We start from the raw sequence: 13,520 nt of genomic DNA on the forward strand, positions 1-13,520 counted from the left end.
AAAATCTGTAGACATATTTACGCACCTCAATGTCTTCTCCAAATCTTTAGAGAATGTACCGAAAAACAAAATTATTAATGATGATTAATTTTTCTGCAGGCTGAGTGATAGACTTTCACTGCCATGTGGTATAAGTCATTGTAAATTAGTTTACTTTTCAGTCTTTTGGGAAATGTTGACAATGTTACCTCTACAGGAGATTTCACATCTTTTCAAAGTATCAGTATTTGGGGATAGGCATTTTCTCCTTAAAGGAGAAATATAATCAGAAATCTGTGGTTAAGTACTACAAAAGGCTTTGGATAATGAATAATGCACTACAGAGGTTTTTTAACAACACAAATTATTAAAATACATAGTATTCACAATTCCTACTATCTTCATCCATACAAATCTGATGTTGAACTTTTTCAAGTTATTAAAAAAATAAAAAGTGCTTTTAAATATTTCATTTAAGTAGGCTAAAAACAAATAAATGTAACAAATCAAACAAGTACAAATGGTGTACCTTTCCTTCATAGTTAATGCCATATTCAATGTTTAAACATTAAATTTGAATGAGGAAAAATTAATGCAATGCTACAGCTTTTTTCATAACCAAACCTAGCAACAGCAATGTTTTTAAATTTTGTGTTGGTTTTTGCTAATTTCTTAATGGAATTTCCTACTACAATGGCACCATAAAAATAGTTGAATTTGTGTTAGAATTCATATAAAACAGCACCAGATGCCTTTTACCCTACAAGTTAATCCAAAATATGAATAAAAACAGAAAAGTACATAATTTATGTTTCACTATGTAAATTCAAATCTAGAGTTTTCCTATTTGCAAGTCAAACGCACATTGACATACAGTAAAATTGCAGTAAACAGGCATAATTGAAGCACCAGAAATAAATCTCCTATGAGAAAAAGTAAAAAACAGCCTTGATGATGATCAGAATAAATAGGTTTTTGTGTCTGTACATTTTCATTCAACTTGTATATAAAAACTGTAAAAAAATCTTTAAAATCTGCTCTGAGCACCATTCTTTAAAATCAAAAACATGTACACATACTCCTCCTACTCACAGTTAAAATCCCATGAAACAGTAAACCCTCTTCCTAAAGATATTTGAGATGAGGAAAAATTACAAAAATAAAAAAATAAACCAAATGAAAGTCTAAAAATGTGTTCATCTTACAGCACCATCGAATGCGAGCTAACGTTGAGGTAAGGCAGCCTGAAAGTGATGGAAATGTCACACCCAGCGATTGTAAGGGCCGGTGACTTGAGTCAGGGCGTAAGACGAGACGGTGATCACCCCATCCCTGGTTATCGCCAGAGCCCTGCGAGTGGGGATCTGAAGCAGCTCCCGCTCCTCCTGGTGGACCTCCTCCTTGCCAGCACCGCCGCCAGGCTTGGCCTTTTTGTTCCTGGGCCTGGCGGGGCCGCCCTCCGCCCCGCCCAGCCTCTCCGCCTCCTCCTCTCTCTCCTTGGCCCGCTCCGCCATCTTGGCCTCCCACAGCGCCAGTCCGTGCTTGGGCTCATTGAGGCTCTTGTGCTGGTAGAAGACGAGAGAGATCCGGGTGGGGTGGCTCCGGTTTGGCTTTTTAATGGGGGTGGTGGCGTGGAGCTCCCTCCTGGCACATTCGATCAGGATGGAACCATGGGATGGAGCCACAGCCACTCCGCCGATATCAGCATCCAGGAAGTTGTGTTCGCTGTCCGACCACACTTCCCCAGGTTTAGCCTCAGGGGCTGGACTTTCTGGGGTCCTGCAGACATTAGGTGTCCCTTGCATGTGCTCGGCTAGAAGCCCATGCTGATCATTCTCTGCAAACTGAACTCTGTGAAACCCGTTGGGTCGGTTACTAAGTGCCTCAGGGGATTTGGGACAGAACAGTTCAGGAGTGCTTCCATGAGGGTGCTTTGACAGCAGGGAGTTGCTGTTCTTCTTGTTGGGTTCAGTCTTCAGAGTCTGCCAGTTTCTATGTATCTCACTCTGCCCTGTGCCCATGGGATTGGCTATCAGATTTTGGTTCCTAAACCTTTTCTGTTCAGGAAGGCCGGCAGCGTAGCCATTAACTGCATTTCCCAAGCTGTTGTATTTCAGGAGGGGAGGAACAAAGTTTTGATTTGCAGGTAAACCAAGACATCCATATGGGACAGAAAAGCTGGGATGAAATTTGGAAAGTGCTTCCATGCCTGCGTTGGGCATGACCGAAGGTAAGGGGTACATTTTACTAATGTCATAAGGTGCAGAAGGATTGTAATTTTCTAATAAGTAATTTCCAATGCCAGTTTGCCGGGGCAATTTAAAGGAGTTGTAGTAATCCTGAGGTTCCATTTTCAAAGATGGTGACTGACTTGATGAAGTGCAACCTGCCAACAAAAAAAGTAAGTCTATTACCAAAAATAAAGCAGCTCTTTTATAATAAATAACCAAGTAAATGAAAGGAAATAAAGAAAGCTTTCTTGCAGGTGTGCATAGGTTCTTGGTATTATTATAGCTCCCAGAGGTGACAGTTTGGTCAGCCTTTCTCAGTAATATAACTTGTGCAAACTCACAGTCTGGAGTCCCACAGCTTAGTGTTTAAACCTACGGTCAATACAGAGTGTAATACAGTAGTGCAACAAAATCTGGCATAATATTGTATCAGATGTTGTACTTCTGCGTGGTTCCTATTTGTGTTTCACTGTTGATAATGAGGATGTTCGCAGGAAAAACATTGTCTTCCTTTGAAAATTATTAATACTTGAATGAGGTTATCTCATAGTCTTCTTCACTGGGAGACTAAAAAGATTCAGTTTCCTCATCCTGTCAGTGTAGGACATTTCCTTAAGCGTAGGAATGGAACTGGTTTCTCTTCTCAGCAATATCTTTCTTGTAACATGGACAAAAGTATTCTTCTCCTTTACCAGTGTATTATACACTTTAAACATCCTCTTTTTAATTCTAATGTTAAAAATGTTAAGTGCTTACTTTTCTCTCATTAAAACTACACACAACTGGATAAACAGGGCCAGTAAATGATTTGTCCTGTCAACAGAAAAGTAACAATGTGATTAGATGCAATGTGACAACAACAACAAGTAGAGGTCAGTTCAGTCCTCTCCACCTTTGTTGTTGTTTGGCCTAATATCTGCTGATCCAAGAAATGCATAATGCCGATCACCCACTCCTAAGCTACTCAGGCACAGGCCAGCAGCAACGCAACAGAAGCTTGCAGATACTGTACACACGCTTTAAAAAAAAACAGGCAAGGACACCCATTCACCTGTGATACACTGAGAGCTTCTCTCCTGGTCATTTTTGAGCTTCGCTGGGCTGGTCTGTTTCCGCTCCTGGCTGTTCTGTTTCTCCGCTGCTGCCCGCTTTGCTTCCAGTTTCTTCTTGCGGGCCGACTTGACGGGCTCCGCCAGCAGGCGCACCTCTCTGGGGAAGGCAGACAGGGCCTGCAGGGCGCCCGTCTCCATCTTGGCCCGCTGGCCCTCCACGCTGCCGAACTCGTCCGTGTCGGATATCTTGTACAGGGGCAGCACGTGCAGCTGCTCATCCTCAGGTATGTTCCTCACCGCACGGTTGTCCTCCTTCGTTAAAGTGCATACCTGCTCAGACATGGGGGACAAGCCATATGAAAGAGAGCCTGACTGGTCTCTCTGGTCAGCATTGCTGTCTTTTCCCCATTTACAGGGTTCTACAATACAGTGGCTCCAGCACAATCATGTGTAGAAACAGTTACTGGAATCACTGTAAAGAGGACCTCTTTCTGAATGTAGTGGTTTCATACACAAAATGGCTTTAATAATGCTAAAGAACAAAGCAACTAAAATTCCTCGTTATCCTTTGTGGGTCTTCATATAAATAAACATGCAGCATTATTAATGGGCTTTGCCATTATTTCCATTAAACTGACTCACAAAATATGTAACTGCAAATCAAGGTTCCACAACAGTTTCTGCACAACTCGCTCAGAAAAGAATCTGTGTTTTTGAAGTGATCTACTGAGATACGTACAACGGTGCTCCCATTATTCATGTTGTGCGTGTCCTTATGGGCATGAGCGCAGAAGTCGACGCACGCTGTTACACCTGAGAACGGCTTGCCTTCTTTCAGACCCAGACGACAGTCTATACCCAAGTGTTCCTGCTCCACCTTCGGTCAGAGAAAAAGCTCTTTTAGCGATTCTTATGAAAAATGGCCATGGTATGTCAAAAGGAAAACTAAAATAAAGCTGAGAGAGGAATACAGTAAAATCATGGGACAAATGTGATAAAGCAAGAGGGAGTCTGTTAAAGAATGAGACAAACCAACAGGAAACTGCAGACTTCTGTGGAAACAGAAGTCATGATTTTACTGAAATGAGGGTAAATCTCAAATGGCCATGACACAGAGCCTTGACTTAGTGCTCTATTCTAACCTACTGTATATACAGTATGTATGCTATCCACACACTGGCAAACGGCTTTGAAATCTCCTGGCATTGGTCAGGTGTTCTGGGTCCAATTGGAGACTTTCAAGAGCCAAAAAACTGGTACAGGTATTTACCTTGTAGCTTCTTTAAATACTTAATAACAAATAAACCACATATACACTAGCTACAGTAGGCAACAGCAACAATTTTAAAAAAGGAAACATTATATAAAAAAGTCATTGAAACTTTCTACATTAGTCAAATAAATAACACTTATTACAACATTTAGTTTTGTATATCCTAATGTACAAAATGACTATAATTGTTGACATTTTTTTTAGTTTTGCTTTGAGGTGCTCATGCTATAACAGTATGGGATCTATACAATGAGATACACCTCTTCAGATGTACAAGTGATTTTAGACTGGATGTTAACCCTAACCCTACCTGATTCTTAAAGGCCTCCGGAGCAAGTTTCTTGTACACAGGAGCCAAGTCTGTTGCTAAATTCTGAAGATTACTTTCCAACTTCCCTTCCTACACAAAAAAAGTCAAAAAGAAAATAAACTGGTGACAATCAAACACGACATGTTAAATATGTTCATTAGAATAGCAGCAAATACATTTCATGTAATAAGTGTGTGTTTCTTCTATAATGGACAGCTATTGTGTTTTCATAAAATATGGATCCATGCATCTCTATGTGTTGGTATGAATTTACAAGTAAATCACTTGTCATTTTCTTTTCCACTTCTATTACATTAACAAATTTGAATAGTTTAAACCTCTGCCTTTAAAAGCTTAATTTGTAGTGAGGCTACAGAAGATAGAGGCTACTCGCACTTCTGAGAAACCGACAGAGAGGAAGAGAATGACAATAGAAGAGCACAGGATTTTGCCTCCATATAGCACTTGAACTCATTGTTACTTAGCTGAATATAGAGTTAGTATTTCACAATTCTGCTCAATAACAACAACTGTAGCAAACAATGAAGAATATCTGCCAGAATTCAAATATAGTCTTCCTCATTGTTAAAGCAGATACACACTTTTTAGCAAGACTGAAAATGACTTAATGGTCCAGTGAATCACAATGGTGTTGTTGAAGACAGGAGATGGTTCTTGATGGACTGGAGGAAAGCATTCTTTCAAATGCAGAAGGAAACTTTCATGTTATCTTGATGGATGTTGCACTACATTAATTGTTTCATATTAAATTTCCCTAGTAATGTTTTGGAATTTACTTTGCCATCAAATCTAGATAAACAAAATAGCTTTCAATTTTAAATTGTCTCTCTTAAAACAGTAATCAGATCTGAGAATATATTATACATGTACTGAGACAGATTGGTAGCCACAAAACACAGTTTTTCCTACAATAGCAAAACCTATTTCTTCTTTACTTACTTTCTGTTTTTCTCTTTTTCTCTGCGCTTGGCTAAACGTGGATTAATACACAGCACTGCATTATTTTGTGGTACATTTTTGAAAGCACAGCCTAACATTCCTTTGTCCAGCGATCTTTTCATCATAAATGTAGGAGAATCTCATACAGTTGAGCTGATCTTTTATAGACATTAGAACCTGGGTCCGATTTCTGGTCTCCAGATGATAAATAGCTTCTCATTAAGATTTTGCCACACTTTGTTTCAAACCTCCACAAGAGCCTTCTCAAATGTCTGCTATCTTTGATATTCATAATGTTGATAGAAAAATGCTTACACTTCTAATTCAGTTTGGCATAATTTCTTACGTGAACATCAGACAAATAAACAATCATTATTGTCACAGTTGCCTTAGGAATTGTCTGTAGTTGTAACCTATGCTAACACAACTGCTGTACTGTCACTTCAGACTTTGAGACAGGTTTCGTTTTAAACTCACCTCTATGGGGTCATCTCCCAGCAGTCTGAATCTGCGAGGGAATTTGCTCCGAGCAAACTTACAGCCATTGAAGTACATGCTCCATGAGCAGCCAAACGAGAAAGATGTTCCAGAAGTCTCAGGGTCAAGGCCTTGACACGCACAAGTTCGGCTGAATTTCAAAAAGTGAATGAAAAAAGAACATAGACCCTGTTATTTTCACCCAAACCCAAGAAAAGATTCTTATATTCCAAACATTATGTAAACTGACCATTGTAGAGTCTTTGTATGATTTATCCAAAGAAAATACAGCACAGCAGTCAGGCATTATATTAATAGACCGAAGCAAAGGGACAACAGGAACCCATTAGGTATCCATTAGGCTGTGGGAACAGTATTTGAGGGGACACATACCAGATGACAGATGGGTATGCAGGTGCTGTGTTGTGTGTTGAAGCTGTACGTTTGCACACCTTTACTAACAGCATACTAGAAAGTGTAACAGCTGATGCTTTTATATCCAAAGTGACTTACATTTGTATCCATTTATACGGCTGGGTATTTTATAGAAGCAATGTGGTTGAAGTGCTCAAGTACAACAGCAGTGTCTCACCTGGGAATTGAACCCACAACCTTCCAGTGAGAGTCTAGAACCCACACTACTGCTGCAGTATCCTAGTATCTCATCTGCTCCCAAGAGGATTGTGTGAGTTACTGCCATTGAGCCAAGTCACAGGTCAAACACTTGAGGATTCTGACAACAATTAGTGACTCCAGAAAAACAAAAATAAACACGACAGAACTGGCTGTCTTTCATGAAAACCAGTTTCCAAAGTAACAAAGTATGTAAAGGCTTGGATTAAGAGCAAAAGTATTCAAGGAACAGGACACTAGTCTACCAGGCACACTCATCCAAATTATTACACCTCTTTAACAATTCTTCACCATTTTTTAAAAAATCTTCATGTAGTACACCAAGCGCAGATTTAGTATTCTTCATTCAGCACTGTGGAATAAGATGGGAAACAAATACTGTCGCCTATGTTATGTGTTCCTAGAAGTACAGCATGCCATTAAGCCATCATTGCGGTATGCCTTCTGCTAACATGGCAACAAGAAAGTGCATTTTGAGCTGACCAGGGAAATGCTGGCAGGAAACCGGTACTCACTCTTCATTTAGAGCACATCTCCGGCTGGTTGGTGAACCATACTTGCAGAGCGTCTCGGTAAGCTCCTGGTACAGAGTGTCTGCTACTATACGCGGGATCCCTTCCCAAGCCAGGATGAGGATGACCACCACAGCATTCTGACAGCAGTGACCTGCTCGCTTTCTCACCAGGCAAAGCAGCTTCTCTTCCACGCTGGCACGCCGGATCACCTACCGGATTGTGTCACAACACTCATCTTAGCAATTGACAAAGTTGTAAATTGTCCTGCACATCTCTTACATTTCATTGACTTTCAGTTTAAGAAGACACTTGTAACCCATACAATGGTACACAAATCAGAGCAGGTTTAGATCTTTAAATACAAGACCCTTATAGCACTCATAGCAGTGTGAGACCATCATTCTTTGTTTTTCTGACCGAGAAGGTGTTGGTATTGCAAAGTTTCTTATTTTTTCTGGAATTTCATTCCGTCGATCAGGTCATTTGTAATGGATGAAAACAAATTAATATAATAAAACACTGGAACTTAGATCTTCCTCTTTTGCTGTCACCTACCCATTTTGCTATTGGACAACCTTGGGAGCTCTTTCCTTCCTTTCCGGTGTAGACCACCACTTCAACACGCACTGCTTTCCCTTTCTCCCCATACCTGCAACAGCGGAAGGCAAGATCTCACTATACTAACCAGGCATACACAGAGCACATGGGAATTTGAACCAAACTGTGACATGGTAACATATAAAATACAGATTAAGCACGATGCTTGAAATGATTATTATTATTGCCACAACTAGTATTTTTTCAAGATACCGTTTCATTTTGGGCTGTAGCCACATAAAAAAATATTTCCATCAGAAACACTCCATTCTAATAGGATAAAATAATGTGTATTTGTTATTTGCATAAACAGTATTGTTGGCAAATTGTCTCACTTGAGGCAGTAACAATGGCCAAAGATCTAAATGGCCAAACACTGGGGCTAAATCTAAATTCAGCCTAGACAAATTCTCAGTTAATTATTTTAATCCCTTTTAGAGCAAGAAGTAATCTGAGCACTAAAACCAGTGGACTCCAGACTTTTAATTAGGGGATGTTGTCTTACACTTTAGCGAAATTATCCTTCAGGTTAAGTAATCTCTCATTATTTAGTGATGTATTATTTTGCATACGGAAATATTTTACCATTCGTTTAGCTTCTGTTGAGTGAATTAGCCCTGAATAGTATCCTTTTATTTGATGAGATACAGGTTTCTTCCCTGTTTGCTCCTTTATTGTGTCTCTGCTCCAACACGTGCTGTGTTATGCGCTGTATTCCCTGACTATATGGAATGAAACAGTAGATAATAGCATGCAGCTGACAGAATTTGATTTTGAAGAATGATTCTGTATTTTATGTAATTATGTAATATTTGAGTATTGTAATTTTAATCCCCTCCCAGATTGTCGCAAGTTGTTTTAATAACTTTAAAACTTTTAAACCAAAATCTCATTTACAGATAGTTCTCTGTTTTGTCCAATAATCATTTGACTGTAATGATTCAGAAATTAAATTTACTTGAAATGGTACGGTAAAGAAAAAAATCTTTGTTTTTCTGTGGAATACTGTTAAAAAGGAAACCTTAACAATTTAAAAAAAAGTGTACATCCATAATTTTCTTTACATTAAAATGTTCAATGTTTTGCTTTTTTCAATACTAATATTGCAGTTAATGAACCACATAATTCCTAATAATATTTCAAAAGCTCTGAAGCTTTAATTTACTGTGAAAAAAATGAACAAACGTCCACTTTACGTGACTGGGTCAAAAGTTCAATTCGTCTTCATTAAGGCAAAACACTTAATCTGCAATTTCAATGACATTTGAATCTGAAATGTCCAAAATAGTTTGGCAACTTGGGCTTTCTTGAAGTGCCTTGAAGCTTCATTGGTGAATGGTGGCATGTTATCACATCCAGCCCACTGTGTCACCAGAAGAACAGAAATACACTAGGAGGCTCAAGAGAGCGCACTGACACAGCTGCCACACAGCAATCTCCCTTCACTGGCCAGCACAAACAGAACACAGAAGACTGCACTGCCTGCAAGGTGTGGACCGTGGGCAGAATCCATTCACGTTATTTACTCTAAAATATATCTGTTGCCACCAGTCAAAAAGAGGGTAAGTAGTGTATTCTCCAAAGCAGTAAGATTGCCTTAAAATCCAACTTAAATTATGATGTATTTTCCCAATGAGTTTTGGCCTCCGCCAACCATTAGTGCAAGAAAACCGCAGGAGACAGTTTTCTCCGCGTGGCTAATTTACATATCGGTCTGTACCAGCTGTACTATTTATTTGCATGACACTGTGCAAAAAAGTGAGTCTTCCACAACAACACGAACATATGCCCAAGAAATCCCCAACTGGTCCGGGGCTGTTTTTTCATTAAGTCTCCACCAAGGTCTCTGGTGTATAAACAGAACACACAGAAGCATTCTTACTTCCTAAAATTCTCTCACACTAATAAAATATATGCAGGCTTACCTGTTTTCCATCATCTCCCGCACTGCAGAAACACTTGGTCCTGATCCAAGATGTGTGTAGTATGGTCCTTCCTCTTTCTCTATAATTTGTTCTAGCCAGAAAAGTGTACACATTTATTTAATTGCCCACAGGCAGAGAAAGGAATTTATAATTTCAGAAAACATCAAATGTTTTTTTGCTTCACTTATTTAGATGTTACCACTGATCTAAAAAAATTAATTTTCGAAATCATGGTTACTTGGTTACAAATTATGGTTACATACAGTATTAAATGTTTTGAAAAACACATCAGGATGTTGTGACATCTGAGAAGTACATTTTTTCTATGGATTGGAGATGATTACTAGAGCACCTGGAATGTGCATTAGACTGAATGGAAGAACTTCAGCAGCATCAACATATTTTCCATTACTTTACTCAATCACAATTGGTACATACTGGTTCCATTCAACAGGTACTGTACCAGTACATTCTGTCTGCTAATGTGTTCTTCATCTGTCCTGCAGCAAAATGTTTTTATCTAGCTTTACAAAAACATTTTTCAACAGAATGTAAATTTTATCCATCACCATACTTTTACTTTTTGTTGTATATGAATTCTTAAAAGGCTTAAATATTTATAGTTAAAAATGTTGTAGAAGCAGAAATATGTTGTTTGGGAGTATATAAGGTAATTGAAACAGCACAACTTGTTAAGAATATACACGCATTTTGAATAGTCAAGTTAAGTCAGGGCATTACTATCTATTAGAAATCCATCCTTCTAAACAGAAATTTTGAAGGCCTTAATGTGGCATTTAACAATGTCTGAATAACCAAAGTCATTACAGCCTTTTCACTTACCCACACAATCACAAGTTGGAAAGTCCGATCCTTTTTTGGAAGGTGTGTCAATCAGATTTTTGGTTGGGGTGTCCAAGAAGTTAAGAGGAGACTCAAGAAAACTATTTAAAGTGTTTTTGGTTGGCGTTGATTCCCCATTGAAGTTGGTCTCTACACCACTGGAGTTCAGATTTGATGTAGAAAGGACAGTAACAGAACCGGATGTTTCTATCTTGATACATCCCTCTGTTGTTGAGGCAGGTGGCAGGTGACCTAGAGAGCTGATTTTTGATTCGTTGGAATACATTTTGCTGCTTGGAGGTTCATTTCTGTCTTGAGAGGCTTGAACATGGAATTGGACCTTAGCAGAGCCTGTGTCTAAATTAGCACCATGTTGCTGCCCATCTAATGATTGAGCTACCTGAGTATTTGAGTCACATTCTGTTTTTTGCCTCAGTGAACCTTCCAGGTGTTCACTTTTCTGTGTTAAATGCCCATCAGTGTTCCAATCAGGATGAAGTTCAGAGGAGTCATTTGAAGGTGGAAGCCCAGAGTTTTTACAAGAAACAGACTGTAAAAGAGAATTATGTTCTAAAAGTTCAGACTTAACACCATCTTGAGGATTATTCTGGTAAATAAGAGCCTGTTTGTCCTGAGACACCTCTGCAAGATAACTTTTCAGGTCTATTTGAGTCTGTGGAGGAAACAGGGGTGATTTGTGGTTCTGCACCATTTGTCTTTGTGGGAACACCTTTTGGACTTTGGTTCTTTGGGGTGCCTTGGTGTTTGCACCTCTTTTGGGAAAATGTCCAACATGATTCACCGGTGACTGTCCCCAAAGGTGTCCGTTGGTGTCTGCAAGCTTTTGCAACTGTGCTTTTTTAGTTCTCTGCTTGGAAGGTGGTGTTCTGGTCTTCTTCAGTGGGGACGTGCTCAGGCCTTGCAGCAGTGAGTGATGATTGTTCTTGATGGGCTGAAGGGGTAATCCCTGGGGAGGGTGTGGGGCCAGATGGGCAGTGGAAGTTTCATCGACTCCTGAGGAATTCACTTGGCCTTTTTTGTGACTTGATTCAATAATGAATGCAAGCTGGGCCAGCTGAGCTGCCACATCTTCCTCATCCTTATTCCTGACCCTTTTATTAGGTAGGAGAGACCCATCTGAATGAGGGGATTGCTTATGTCCTTCAAAGGGGGTACCTCGACCATCTAACCCTTGTGTTCTAAATATTGTGTGGTCTCTGTGGACACTGAGGCTTTGTTCAATGTAAGAACACTGTTTTTCAGGACTTACATGAGTTTGGATCTTATCTGTTAAAGAACTGGCTTCTAAAAGATCCTGTAAGGAAAGTTTGCCTGTTGACAATAAGGTTTGAGAATTATTAATGCTGCCTTGATTATGCAGTAAAGCAGGAAGAGTGGCATTCTCATGCTGCAGTGAACCGACTGTGAGGGTGTCTCTTAGGCAAGAGTCTGATGCTGAATTCTTGTCATTTGGAAGTTCAGCTTTGCCTGGTGGAGGTGTACTTACCTCTGGGCTATGACAGGTTTCAGCGGTTTGTGCAAGGTTTTGCAGTGGAATTACTGAAAGTTCCGTCAGAGCCTCGATAGCTATGGCCTGTTCAATGCTTATGTTTCTTTTCTCAACCAATGACTGGAGACTTGGATGAGAGAGCACCAAAGAGTTTCTGCAAAAGGAGGCATCTATGTTTTCTAGACTTGTAGCACCGTTTGTAGCACCACTTGTAGAACAAGCATCATCTGTGGTGACCTCTGTTTCCTCTAGTTTGCAAGTCTCATTTCTTGAAAAGGGGGAGATGGGTTTTGTAATACCGTCACTTACTGCCTGCCTTTTAGATATTGAGTAGCAAACAACAGCAGCCAAAGTGGTTAATCCATCCTCATAGTCTCCATCGCTTTCTAACTGTGCCAAAGAGATCTGATGATGAATTCCCACACAGTTCTCTTCTAGCTTAATCTTTTTTAGTGGCACGGTATCTTCCAAGAGTGACTCAGCCTTGGATTTAGGGCTGTTTCTGGGATGCCATGGGAAAGATTCTTGGAAGTTAGGTGGAGATTCCAGACAACTTGTTTTTCTTTCTCCATTGTGGTTCCAGTTTTCGGGATTGTCCCCAGAAACACAGAGGTGAGAAGGTTGCTGTGCACCATCTCCCACCTGCTCCTTTTCCAGAATGGGGTGTGCGTCCTGCTCTTCTTTGACCACTGGTGGGATGGGGTAAATCTGCAAGGCGAGATCCTCCTCTTGCATAGAAAAGGATTCTTCCATCTGACTTGACTTTGTGCCATTTACCGAATGTCCATGTGACTCAACCTTTAGATCAACAAAACATGAAAACAAAAGTGAGCAAAAAGCAGGCAAGATCACCATAATCGTCAATACAAGAACACCATCATCATCAAAAACATTATGTATGTAGTGTTTTGGTTTGCACTGTAGAAGCAACAAAATAACTCTACAAAGCAGATTGTCTCTCTACAGTTATATGGACACACCGAGAGTCAAAGATTCATTGAAATTATTCAGATTTGTGTTTGAATTTGTCTGTGCAACAGACAGGAAGTAGCCTGCTGCAGAGGAGTTATTTTACTGCATGTTTGTTGATAACCAATGGTTGCCAACACCTCGCTTACCACCTGTCAATGAGTAACTCATAATATGATTCTAAAAAACACCGTTAATATTACGTTATCCAACTTGTGTTACTATTTCCAACACAAGCGGTCATAA

General features: G+C 39.8%; 1 protein-coding gene across 1 annotated transcript; it reads right to left on the reverse strand.

The window, feature by feature from the left end:
* Positions 1–326: 326 nt before the first annotated feature.
* Positions 327–13,058, reverse strand: tet1 (tet methylcytosine dioxygenase 1). Its single transcript, XM_088915780.1, has 9 exons — positions 10,796–13,058; positions 9,953–10,043; positions 7,986–8,079; positions 7,431–7,639; positions 6,283–6,433; positions 4,846–4,935; positions 4,002–4,139; positions 3,262–3,592; positions 327–2,365 (listed from the first exon to the last, which is right to left on the reverse strand). Exons 1-9 carry the CDS (start codon positions 13,056–13,058, stop codon positions 1,242–1,244), a joined length of 4,491 nt encoding a protein of 1,496 aa, XP_088771906.1. The 3' UTR covers positions 327–1,241.
* Positions 13,059–13,520: the final 462 nt, after the last annotated feature.

Source organism: Atractosteus spatula, chromosome 5 (assembly GCF_055471065.1).
Source record: "Atractosteus spatula isolate fAtrSpa1 chromosome 5, fAtrSpa1.hap1, whole genome shotgun sequence".
Lineage (NCBI taxonomy): Eukaryota > Metazoa > Chordata > Actinopteri > Semionotiformes > Lepisosteidae > Atractosteus > Atractosteus spatula.

Excerpts from the sequence above, each read along its gene's own strand:
- tet1 (XM_088915780.1), bottom strand. The coding sequence starts at position 13,058 with ATGGAAGAATCCTTTTCTATGCAAGAGGAGGATCTCGCCTTGCAGATT. Across the intron at positions 8,080-9,952 it reads CGGGAGATGATGGAAAACAG|GTATGGGGAGAAAGGGAAAG; the intron begins GTAAGCCTGCAT and ends CCGCTGTTGCAG. Across the intron at positions 6,434-7,430 it reads AGATGTGCTCTAAATGAAGA|CCGAACTTGTGCGTGTCAAG; the intron begins GTGAGTACCGGT and ends TTTGAAATTCAG.